This window comes from Musa acuminata, chromosome BXJ1-7 (assembly GCF_036884655.1).
Source record: "Musa acuminata AAA Group cultivar baxijiao chromosome BXJ1-7, Cavendish_Baxijiao_AAA, whole genome shotgun sequence".
NCBI lineage: Eukaryota > Viridiplantae > Streptophyta > Magnoliopsida > Zingiberales > Musaceae > Musa > Musa acuminata.
Genome location: NC_088333.1, coordinates 41,898,880 through 41,912,028, shown reverse-complemented (window position 1 = coordinate 41,912,028; position 13,149 = coordinate 41,898,880). Strand labels below are relative to the sequence as shown.

Sequence of the window (13,149 nt, the reverse complement as noted above, 5' to 3'; positions counted from 1 at the left end):
ATGCAACAGCGTTCTGCTGCATCGAGACTTGATCATGTTGAGGGTCGTTGAATGGATCAATCCGGAACGCCCAAAGACTGCGGCTGCTATCGTTTAGAGACCAAAGAACATTGGACTCGGTCATCGTATGTTCTTTACAGTTCGATTGTTGCATGCGGGTGGTTGTTCGTTAACTTTCACGAAATCCATGCCAAAGTCAACGACGCAATCAAATCGGAAATATCAAAGGATTTTCGTAGACACACCCATAAACAAAATAAAACAGATATCGTTTTTCTTCCCGGTCAACGGTCGTCATCAACTAGAATGTTTGCAGTCCTTTGGGTTTATGTCGATCGAAAGGGAGAAGCCATTCATGGTTCTTTGTTTCAAGAATGAGAAGAAGAACCTGTCATGAACATGAGCTACTCAACTTGCAAGATGAACACAAATGGACTTCAAAGTATGTCGAGCCAGACTTTGAATAGATGCCTGTGACGTGGTAAACCTTTGGAGTTGACAAGATGGACCGAAACGACTAGAAGAACAAGGAGAAAGACATTATATCAAGCAGGAAAGATGGTAACTAAAAGCTCTACACAGCAATGTCAATGCTTCTGCTGCTGCTGCTGCTGATCCTCCCAGTGGATGAACAGGTGAGGGATCTACAGTCAATCTGAAGGCTTCAAGGCATTAAATGTGATAGTTGGCTGGGAGCAGTACTTGACTAAACCAACCAACGTACTTGACAACCCTCGATCTTATAGTAGATAAATCTACTTCATTTGACTGCCTCGCTTGAGTCGAAAAGCTTCGGAATCCACATGGAGAGTTATCTCATGGAGATCAACGAGCAACGCGTGCACGGTTTCTGACAAAATGACCGCTGACTTGGCCTTCTCTTCTCATGGCACCACATAGGAATTCATCAAAGCATTCCTCCTCGTTACAGTAGCTAGAACTGATACCTCCCAGCATAAATGTCATCGCACGACACAGTAGAAAGAAACCCAAAGGAAGGCAGCTGACACGAGAAATATAGATCAATGGCCACTGCAAATACTGAGTTCCAGGGACAGTTGGTCTGGCAAGTGCTCATCAAGGCGAAGTAAATGCTGCACTGTCGGTGCAGAAAAATTTAGATCAGCGTAATGACATATCGAGCGCTCAATTAATGGAGACGATGTTCTTGGCAAACAGTAGATCCAAGTCGAAAAGGAAGAATATACGGTAAACCACACTGACGAAACTAGAAAGAACACAAAGACAAACTAATGATGTAGAAACTGGTGGTGGATCTTCCCACACGCAGACGTGGAAACATCTGCTTCAAGAATTCCAACCACATTACCTTCCAACCCAACTGTGGTTTCATGCTAACACCTTCTTCAACAAGATTTTAAGCACAAACAATAATTGAATCCATGAACGGCAATAAGTTATACATGTTTACGTAAGCAGATTGAGATCGAGGAAGCTGGAAAGAAGATACCGACAACACACAAAAGTTTAGGACCATAGTCAAGCAATCTTTCAAGCTTGTCCTTCGTAAATGTCATCCATATGCGTTAAATATAAACAAAAGAAGGGCTCGAAAGAAACCAAACAACAACCACCTCATTCGATCGTGAGGTCATGCACTCATCCGAGTCACCGTGTTCCACAATGGAAATAGGATTCATACTTGCCATAACAATTCAAGTGGAACAAAGTCAACATGGCCAGTTTGTAGTCAACCGCTCGATGGCGCTTGAACCGGGAAAACTAAGCGGGCCGGCCCAAAGTCCATTCACGTATCGACTACCGACACCGGCCCGAAAGCAATCATTAGGGTCACGCGCGTAGCACGTGACCAACACGTCACAATCACAACCGTCCTTATCGCGTACCGTCTCGCGAATAAACCAATCGGTAAATAGAAGTCGGCCGGTCGATCGCCTCCCTCCTTTCGATTTCCTTTGGTCCAACGGCGCGACGACGGAAAGAGAGAAAGGAAGAGGAATCCGAGCGACCCTCGTCAAAGGTAGCGATCCTCCCTTTCTCGCTCTAGCATTTTGCGGGCTCCGATTTTTCCCTCGTTTCTTTTGGATCAAAGTCTTCTGCCAACCTGATAGCTTTGTTCTTCCGATGGATCTCTGATCCTTTCTAGATTTTGGACGGATTAGGATCGGGTAACCGTCGGCCATGGCTTCCAAGCGGATCCTCAAGGAGCTCAAGGATCTCCAGAAGGATCCCCCCACGTCTTGCAGCGCAGGTATCTCGGATTCCTATGTCTCCCGTCTCTTATCCCTTGAGAGTTTTTCTTTTCCCTATATTACGAGGTTGATTTTGGCTGTAGATCTCCATCTGCTTGCTAAGCATTGTTTTTAGGCCCTGCTGTTGTTGATGCTTCTCTTATTGATGAGAATAGTTATCGTCTTACTGGTTTTTGGTGTTCGGATTTTAGCTGATATTAATCTCGTGACTCGAATTCCTTGGATCCTCCTTTCTTCTACCTTCTGTCTTGGTTTAGGAGATTGGACGTCTGGTTGTACCTTTAAATTTTCGACGTTTATAGACGCATTGCGATCATGGTATAGGATGAGATGATTTGAAAAGATTGTTCTTTTAATGGACAATTGCATCTCGAAGAGTTGTTTAGGTATTCTAGTTGCTTAGCAAATACCATACGGGAAGTATAGAAGCTATTAAATGTAGACTAGCTGGAAAATTGTTACATCAGAACTTTTATGAGCGAGGGTGAACCTGGCGTCATGATTTTCTCAGATATAAGATATTCGATGTGTGTTTCTCTCTCTTGAGTTTTTTTCCCCCCTGAATTTTCTTATGATGTGGGAAGATGGATTATCTGCGGCGTCCTTTCTTGAGAGAAGAACGCTGAGTGAGTTTGCTTTTCAAGGTCAGAGGGTGCACACCGGTTCCCCAAGGCTTCAAATCGATAATAAGTGATGGACTGATGTGAAGAGGGAAATAAGAAGAAAAGAGAAATAGGATTTAGAAAGTAGCCATGTTAAGCTAAAGGTTAAGGTTCTACTTGTGGCATATATGTATGCAGAAGCATATGTGGTTCAATTAAAATATATAAATAATATAATTAAGTATAAATGGAGAAACAAACAATCAAATCCAAGATTTTGATAGGTGGACATAGTCAAAGGCCAACTAGATGAAAATTACAGGATGCTGTTTGTACTCATTTGAGAATGTAATTAATAGGTAAGTAAAAAAAATTGGGTGAACATGTCAGGAATATTATATTATCATAGAACAGAACATAATTATAGTATTAAGACAATAATAGTTGAAACAACATACTAAGTTAATAGTAGTAATTAATACAATACTAATATTAATACGAATGAAACATAAACAAGCTGGCAGAACTATTCTGCAAGAATGCCATTTTCTCGTCACATCTGTCACATATGTACAAGTTAGAACATTGCTTGATGAATTTATAATTATATTTTCGTTTGTCTCTTTTAATGTGTGTGTACTATCTTCAACTTCCATCATCTTCATCCTTTAATTTATAAATACCAGTAATTTCTAGATTTTAAGTGCATAAAGCATGTGATACATGGAACACATTATGGCACACTACTGTACTCTGTAAATCTGGTTGGTTGTTGAGCTTATTTATTTTTCAAGTTGTGCCATTGTGGTAAGCCTAACTTGTATTTTGAATTTTAGATGATGATCTCTTATGTCATAGCAAAATTTTTTGCATGTATTGGCATTTGACAGGTCCAGTGGCTGAAGATATGTTTCATTGGCAAGCAACCATAATGGGTCCACCTGACAGTCCATATACAGGAGGAGTCTTTCTGGTTACCATACACTTTCCTCCAGATTATCCATTCAAACCACCTAAGGTATTGCTAACACTAAATTTCTAGGATTCGAGCAGCTTTTTTTCATTTGTCAAGTCTGCTATCAGTTTTTCTTTTGGCATATGTTCTGTCATTTCACTGTGTCAAGCACTTCCCTATTACTAACCTAATAAATGTGAGCATATTCATAGAAACTGGCCACCTATCTACTTTATATATTGATCATCACCACCAATATTTTAGTCCAGAAGCATCGGTTTTGAACAACCTGACTTTCAAAAAATTGATTGTATTGGTTATTTGACAAACATGGGTGATTCATTATACCATTTTTCCAGCTTATCATGTTTGTGTTCTGCAGGTTGCTTTCAGGACTAAGGTTTTCCATCCAAACATCAATAGCAATGGAAGCATTTGCCTTGACATCTTGAAAGAGCAATGGAGTCCGGCTTTAACCATTTCCAAGGTTATTTTTGTCTCTTTCTTTGCATTGATTGTCATTTATTAAGTTGGATTCCCAGAATGTGTTATTCATTGAAGATTTACTGCAAGTAGTCGGATTAAGGAAAAGATAGCATATGGACAATTTAGGAAAAGCCTATATTCCTATTTTGCAACTTTGCTATTATCATAGGAGAGCCCGGATTGGTGAACGAAGGGTGGGCTTGACCTGAAACAAGGAACCTTCGGGTGTAACCCAATTGTTGATACCTGGCTGCGTCTAAGCAAAGTGCGAATGTTGCTGCAAACCCATTTAGTTGATCTGTAGCCATTTGCCTGCTTGAATGCCCAACATGATGAGTGATCTTCTTGTTGCAATTGCCAAGTTGTCAAGTTGTCTCATCAATACATTTGAGCCAGCAAAGAACCATCTTTCTTCCTTTCCTAGCCTTTCTTTTGTTTAAGCAAGTCTAAGGGCATTCGGTGATGACATTTGGCAGGTGCTGCTATCAATCTGCTCCCTGTTGACGGATCCAAACCCAGATGATCCATTGGTACCGGAGATTGCCCATATGTACAAAACAGACAGAACCAAGTATGAGGCCACTGCAAGGAGCTGGACCCAGAAGTATGCAATGGGCTAACGCTCAAGAGAGAGAGAGAGAGAGAGAGAGAGGGTGGTTCTAGTGGACCTATCAATCCTTAACTGTGTATGGACGTCGTGTCGTCCTCTCGTCTCGTGTTTGTAAGAATGAAGTAGCCCTACTGTTGTGTCATTGACCTAATGCTTCATGAAACTTTTCAGAAGAATGATCCAAGTTTGTTATATTAGATTGTTTGCATGGGCATTTATATTTGAACCACAATACTCACCCTTTCCTTGGTTCTGAATGATTTTTTTTATGGGTTTTGAGATAAAAAGATTGTTGCAGCCACGTACATGAATCTGGTGCAACTTGCAGGTACTACTGCTACATCAGCCTTGCAGCATTCAAGTTATCTCAGGTTTATAGGCCTAGAAGATTACATGCGTCTGTTCCTCATTTGGAGAATTCTTCTAGGTTTGGCATCTCAATCTATTGGTTCCTAGATATGTCCCCTCCTACAATACTTTCTTTTTCTGCTTTAAACGATTTCTTTTGTAGGATGGTGCTTATTTTCTAAGATTCATCTTCTTGTCGATGTTGTTGTTATTGACATAAGTTCCCAGAGAATTTTTCTTAACTAATTTGCGTTCATTGTAGTAAATGCCGTATTAAAGTGTTTTAAGAGAAAATTATCAAAGTTTCTTATTAAGGAAATTTCTCATTTATTTATGTTTTCCTAACGGTGCTCTTTTATCGAGAATTTACACGGAGAGATCGAACGTTCGCACAATGCTTCCACTTAAAACTCCAAACCAAAGAAATAATAGGAACCAACGATCGATCCGATGGAAGTCGAGAAACCCACACGTCGCTACCGAGTGGGAAGGTGACTTTGGCCCTCACCTTCTCAGGCTTTCCCAATTCGGGTATCTCATATATATTAGGTTAGTGCCTTCTATCATAGCGGATTTGTCTCGGCGTGTATTGGATTTTTTGACTTACACGCATCGGGCATGTTTTACCGATGTCCTCGTCATAACGGATGTCTCGGCATGGGTCGGATTTTTTAACTCACACACCTTGGGCACATTTGTCTGATGTCTCCATTGTAATGAATATCTTAGCGTGGGTCGGATTTCCCGACTCATATGCTTTGAGCATATTTGGCCCGATGTCTCCGTTGTGGCGGATGTCTTAGCGCAGATCGGATTTCTTGACTCACATGCCTTGGGCACATTTGCCCGATCTCTATCATAGTGAATATCTTGGCACAAGTCGGATTTCCTGATTTATGCCTCGGGAACATTTGCCCAATGTCTCTGTCGTAACGAATACCTTGGCATGAGTCAGATTTTTCAATTCACACACCTCGGGCACATTTTGGCATGATGTCTCCGCCATGGCGAATGTCTTGGCGTGAGTCAAATTTCTCGACTCACGCCTCAGGCACATTTACTTGATGTCTTCATCGTAGCGGATACCTTACTGTAGGTCAGATTTCCTAACTCGTATACCTCGGGCACATTTGGCTTGATATCTCTATCGTGGCAGATGTCTTAGCGCAAGTCTGAGTTCTCGAGTCACATACCTCAGGCACATTTGTCTGATATCTCTACTATAGCGGATGTCTTGGCACAGGTCAGATTTATCGACTCACATGCATCGGGCACATTTTCCTTATGTCTCCATCGTAGCAGATATCTTGGATGGGTTGAATTTTCTAACTCACACACCTCAAGCACATTTGGCCCGATATCTTTGTCATGACGAATGTCTTGGTGTGGGTCAGATTTCTCGGCTCACATGCCTTAGACACATTTGCCTAATGTCTCCGCCATAGTGGATATATTGGTGCGGGTTAGATTTTTTTACTCACAATTCCCAAGCATATTTTGTCTGATGTCTTCGCCATGGCGAATGTCTTGGCATAGGTTGGATTTTTTGACTCATACATCTCGAGCACATTTGTTCTGATAACAGAGTTTAATAGATTTCTTTCCTTTCCGCCCTAGCGGATCTCGGGCTTTTGACGTGGCAAGCTATTGTCCCTTCTCTATCGTAGTGGGTTTGGAGTTTCGATCATAGTGGACCTTTGTCCCTTCTCTTTTATAGTGGATCTCGAGCTTCCACTATAGCAGGCCTTCGTCCCTTCTCTACTGTAGCGAATCTTGAGCTTTCGTCATTATGGACCTTCGTACCTTCTCCACTGTAGCGGATCTTAGGTTTCCGCTGTAACAGGCCTTCTCAGGGTTTGTGTCTATTCCCCTTTGGTGGATGATGAAATTGAGAAATTTCCTCAAAGTAACTCCGAAGGCACACTTGGATGGGTTACGATGCATGTTAAACCTTTTCAGATCTGGAATGCCTCGGTTAAGTCCACCAAGTGTATATCGGATGTTCTACTTTTGACCATCATATCGTCCACATATACTTTCATGTTCTTCTTGATCTGGTGGTGTTTGAATATTTTGTTCATCATTCTTTAGTATGACACTCCTATATGCTTTAACCCGAAGGGCATGGCCTCGAAGCGGTATACACGACGATCAGTAATAAAGGAGGTGTGCTTTCGATCATAGGGTGTCATTGTTGGTATCGTCGTTATCAAAGTAAGTTGTCGAATATGGTTGTCCTTATTGTTAGTGAACTCAAAGTTTTGGATAATGTTGGAACTCCAAAGCGAAGACATGGTCGGTGGTGTTAGCGATGTCGGACTAGTTCACGAGGCATGATGGTGAAGGCAAGGTCGTGGTTGCCGAGCTTGGAGCACTCAATGACGATGGCGAAGGTAGTAGAGAAAGAGAAGGTAGAGCCCATCGGTGGCGTTTTGGAATCGGAGGGCCTCCGTATAAGAGGCATGGAGTCAGTTTGGAATGGTGATCAAGTCCCCATACACTCAACGAGATCCTTCCAAATCTAAAATAGAGGGACAAGGCCTCTTCTCTTACCCATCCCCTCAACGATGATCCTCCCAAATCATCCATGTCACCGATAACTCCATCCCTTCGTATGTCTTCATTCATAATTTACTAAACGATCGAACTCCTTTTGTATTCTTTACGCCCCATAATGAATGGATACCAAATCATCTCAGGATCTTGCCGAATGTAATATATATATATATATATATATATATATATATATATATATATATATATATATATATATATATATATATATATATTATGGCCTTAAAACGAACTTAATTTCCCTCTCGTTGATATTACAATTCAATGTTGCTTCTGTTACTATACCACTCTCAGTCCTCCTGATGTTCAAAGTTATTTGTTTATTTTCCTTGTAAATACAAGAAGAAGAAGAAGAAGAAGAAGAAGAAGAAGAAGGAGGTTCATCTATGAAGAACATGAACAAACAAATCTGACGAGAGATTCAACTATGAAGACCTCAACACGCACACACGCACACACACAAGAAGACGACTCCCCCTTCTCATCTCCTGGGAAGAAGAAGAAGAGGGAACGAAAAGAAACAACGTGGATGCAGGAAGCAGCAACACAAATCTTCGTGCTGCACTCAGCACGAGTTACGATCGCAGATCACGTGGTGGCTTCATCGGTGACGTTGATGCGGAGCTTCTGGCCGCCCTCGCAGTGCAGGCCAACGCTGCAGTAGAAGTAGTGGACACCGGCCTTCGTCAGCTCCAGGATGGTGGGTCCCACGAACTGCACGTCCTCCACGTTGGTCTGCTTGCAGTAGACGAACTCCTCCTCCTCGGACGCCTCTATCACGTTCTGCAACCCCGTCGTGTACAAGAACACTGCCGCCCCCAACGCCAATCCATGTAGTCCCATAGAACGGAGAGAGAAAACAAAAGAAAATAGTGATTGATCATTCATTTCTTTTCTTTTTTGTTTTTATTGGATATTAAACTAAATAAGATGAGCATTTTAAGCTAATTAAGATAGTGAAATGGATGTCTTCGTATTATGTTCGATGTAATGAGAATATCTTCTAATTAAAAGAGTATATTGATACGAACCGAGCTTATCCCCCACGAAGAAGCTCTGTTTATTAGCCCATTCCTCGTAGAACGTCTTGTTGGGTGGGATCTTCCACCCGTAGCTGCCTCCGACGATGTGGATCTTTTGGTGGGCTTGTGACACGATCACAAGGCAACTCATGGCGACCACCAAGAGCAAGAGGGTGCGGTGCGCTTCTGCCATCCCCCTTGTTCTTTCCCTTCCCCTTATTCTGGCTCTCGATCGTTTCTCACCTCAATGGCGGATTGGGAGCAAGGAACAAGTACGAAGCAAAGGAAGACTTATATAGATCCATTCCTTAATCTCTATCTAAATTTAGCTCACACCCCACAGATGGAGCAAACACATCCACAACTTTTTTAGGTTGAGGCAGCAAATTTAGCTCTCTCTCTCTCTCTCTCTCATGCTCATCCTAACAATCAATCCACACACATTCTTCTGCCATCGCCCTAATTGACATTTGTGTAGTCATCCTAGTCTCAATGCATTATTTACTTGGTCAAAAAGATCGAGGTTTCGGTGAATCATCATATCGATGATACACAGAATTATCATAGCATTATATATATATATATATATATATATATATATATATATATATATATATATATATATATATATATATATATATATATATATATATATATATATAATCTTCCAATATGCATCTTCCAATATACATGTTATGATTATTGAGGGCATCACGTAAATGAAAATAATATGGTAGCTTACTTTGATAAGGAATCAGGCTATATTGTGAATCCTGGAATCATAATGTCTGATGAGGAGTTTCTTGGGGTGCATCATTCATAGTTCATCTTAAGTGTCATGTCTTGAGTTCAGACGCTTTGTTGTCACAGCCAGAGTCATTTAAAAAACAAGGGAAGACAATGTCCATCATGATATCATACTATTTGGTCAAGGAAAACTCCAATGAAAAAGATGAAACAACTTGACACAGAAGAAAGAGGAAGATAAGGATTCATCAGAACTTTCCTTTCTCTTCATCTGCACAGCACATGGTGTAGAGCACAAGGTTTTTTCCTGTACAGATGCCTCTCTTGACCCCCCCCTACAAACCCGTGTGCAGCATGAGGAGGCTAAACAATTGCAGAGAGAGAAAGATGTAGACAAAGTTGAAGGTGATAGGACATCTTACAGCCACAGGCTTGCCATTTACTAGCATGAAGAAGACATGCACACACAGGTTAATAATGCATCCCTGAAGAGACGATGGTGATGATTGTACAATGGCCATGTGAGACACTCATCTTTGTGGGATTCCATATGCCTTGAGCTCATCTTTGTACAGCATCCCAACAGCTGTATTTATTCATGCCATAAAGTTCTAATCTTCAAACTTTTTCTTCCAATCACACACACACACTCTGATTTGGCACCATTTGGTTCAGATATAGTGATTATAAGGCTTGCAATGAGGTTATGATGGCTTGAAGATAGGAAACAAATGTAGTCAGGTCTCTTCATATATCTATCAAAAGAATTATGAGTAGAAAATGCAGTATAAGTAATGAGAAGAAAGTTCATTCACCAGACTTATGCCTACTAAGTTCTAAGCATTTACTTTTCTCATCCTTTTCACTATATAACTAGTCAACCATTTACCATGTAACTCAAAAATTTAGATATGCCATTACAAATTCGATTGGCGACAACATAATATGTATACTCATAAAATGTCTTAAACTTATCCTTTGTTGTTATTGAATGCGATCAAAATGTATTGCACTGATGTTTAGGAAACTCAGTCAATGTGAATGCCAAATAATCATAAATAATGATCAAATCAAAGCTCAATAATCAGAAATTTGTCTTACAATTGCATTTCATGTCATCCACTGAGCAAACCAGAAGCAAGGAAGGACAAAGGAAAGACCATTAATTTCTGTAGCAGCTGTTGTGAACTGCAGTACTAAGTGCAGAATGATTCGTTTTTGTTGACATTACAGGAAACAATCACCATCACTCATTTGTGTTTGCAGGTCCCCTCAGGACCCATCAAAGTTAACAGACCCTAATTGCGCCTCATAATTCAAAGGAGACATGACACTACAGATTTCTGAAGCACAAGGACACCAACATTTGCAGAGAAAGAACCAGGCCAACAGATGAAGATGATACCTGTAGAGACATAGAGGTGGGCTTGCCATTTATTAGCATGAAAACATACACTCAGTGGTGCATCCTGTGTGCACTGTACCTAAATGCATTCATGTCCATGTGAGGCTCATCTTCTGAGGTTCCATAAACCATGTACTGTCAGCCACTCATCTTGAAGTCTTCCTTCCTTAGTTTTTGTCTAAATTTTTCCCTCCTCCAACTTTTCTTTCAGTGAATGGCAATGATAGATGATTCATGTTCATCGACATACAAAAAGAATCAGACAAAATAGACATTATACTAAACCATCATCATCATCATCATCATCATCATGCAGTAATGCACGCTTGTAGATCCCCCCTCGGCACCTCTAATTTAACAAGATCTTGATTACTCAAATATAATCCAAAAATGATGTGGCACTACAGACTTCAAATGGTAGCCAAGACTTGAGACCTCAAGATCAAATCTGCCTTGCCTCCTCAAAATGGTTCGGCACACAATCTCGGTTGCGGTAACTGTGCTATCTAAAAATTACGCCTCCTAATGTCATAATTTTTGAACCATGCAGAATGCAACACATAAACAAAAGCATTAACAGAACATTTGGGATAAACAAACATAATGATTCTATTTAAGGAGTGCAAATCTCACAAGACTACACATCAACATGCACCCAAATAACAATAATTCCCTCACAAACATAAACGCACTCCCGACAGGCTTAGAACAGCTTGTAAAGGGAGGAGGCATCCAAGGGGTGGATAAGGTAGGTCAGGACCAGGGCCACCAGCATCAGGAGATAGGCAATGCCCTGGTCGATTGACGTCCCTGCCCAAAAGAATAACCAAGAGAACATATATCAATCCTCCAATCCTTAACACTTGAACATAAAGATCTAACATTACTTGATACTCTCATCGAGATCATGCTGGCTCAGCTAAACTACTGTTGAGATCGCAGTTTGTAGTAGATCAGATAATTCAGTTCCTACAAATAATAATGAACTAGAAGAAGGAAGAAACCAGAGAGTATTATTAGTCATGCACCAGGCAACCAATCAGCAGCATTTAAACATCTTTTAAGGAGAAGGAAAGTATTTTGGCAATGTTATGACCATTACAAAAAGTAAAACCTATTAATGCTCCCTGAAAGATTTTGAACATCATCCCCAAACTAAAACCGCGTTATGATTCATACAAACAACACCGATCCGACACGCAGCATTCAACCAAAATTTGGGACAAAAGATACCTTCTGAGACGATTATGACCGGTAAAAGATTCAGAGGCTTCAAAAAAATTGACCCATCAAAAACTGAGCTATGATCCAACAAAAGAACAATACCAACTCTTCTACTCTAACGATGGCAAAATTTTAGATCTAAAGCCGGTTGACTGCACGAAGAATTAGCAGAAACCTGTGCGGAAGACCATCACATTGTGCCTAAACCAGGCCGTAGCCATTAAAAACCAAAAAAAAAAAAAAAGAGAACCGAGGAAGAGCCGAAAATCCAAAAGAAGAAGGAAAAAAAAAAAGGAGCAGGAGAAAGATCAGATCTTTAGCATCTAAAACAAGCAGACACAAAATAGAAGGAAGGGAAAGATCAAATGCACCGTCGCTTGTAGGCGCGGGAGCGGGGGCCTGGGCCTGCACGGCCGGCATGAGGATCGCCAAGGCGAGCACCAAGATGGTCACCAAGCCAAGCGAAGCCCTAGGAATCCCCGCCATCTCCTCCGATCTCTCACTCTCTCTCTTCCTTCCGCAGGAGTAGCAGGGAGGAGGAGCAGCAGAGGGCAATGTGAGGAGACTTGATTCGCTTTTGATTGCTTTCTGGCTTCAGTGAGACTTTTTGAGTTTTATGGCGGTTTCGAATGGCTCAAAATATAAAAACAAAAGTCGCATCAATATATTCCTTCTTTAGTTATTTATCTCTTTAAATTTACCTCATATTTATTTATTTTAACAATTAAATATATATTTTGATACCGTCATATATATATATATATACACGAGAAAACGGTAAGGGATGCGACGAATCTAGCGTGCCGTTGTTTGTGGTCCCCGTGATGGGCGCTCCTTGGGCAGGGCCCCACGCATGTGAGAACAGGATCAAGCCCAGCCTGGCTTGGGTCGAGCCCGCAGTGCGCCACGTCACGGTAGGGCCGCGGTTTTGGTCGTCTTCCT

General features: G+C 41.1%; 2 protein-coding genes across 2 annotated transcripts; one reads left to right on the top strand and one right to left on the bottom strand.

Annotated features, from left to right (window-relative positions):
* Positions 1–1,878: 1,878 nt before the first annotated feature.
* Positions 1,879–5,084, top strand: LOC135679500 (ubiquitin-conjugating enzyme E2 28-like). The gene is made up of 5 exons (XM_065193331.1): positions 1,879–2,002; positions 2,129–2,233; positions 3,727–3,854; positions 4,174–4,278; positions 4,754–5,084. Exons 2-5 carry the CDS (start codon positions 2,164–2,166, stop codon positions 4,895–4,897), a joined length of 447 nt encoding a protein of 148 aa, XP_065049403.1. The 5' UTR covers positions 1,879–2,002; positions 2,129–2,163; the 3' UTR covers positions 4,898–5,084.
* Positions 5,085–8,205: 3,121 nt separating this feature from the next.
* Positions 8,206–9,104, bottom strand: LOC135680048 (cucumber peeling cupredoxin-like). Its single transcript, XM_065194038.1, has 2 exons — positions 8,841–9,104; positions 8,206–8,618 (listed from the first exon to the last, which is right to left on the bottom strand). Exons 1-2 carry the CDS (start codon positions 9,022–9,024, stop codon positions 8,398–8,400), a joined length of 405 nt encoding a protein of 134 aa, XP_065050110.1. The 5' UTR covers positions 9,025–9,104; the 3' UTR covers positions 8,206–8,397.
* Between the last annotated feature and the right edge of the window lie 4,045 nt (positions 9,105–13,149).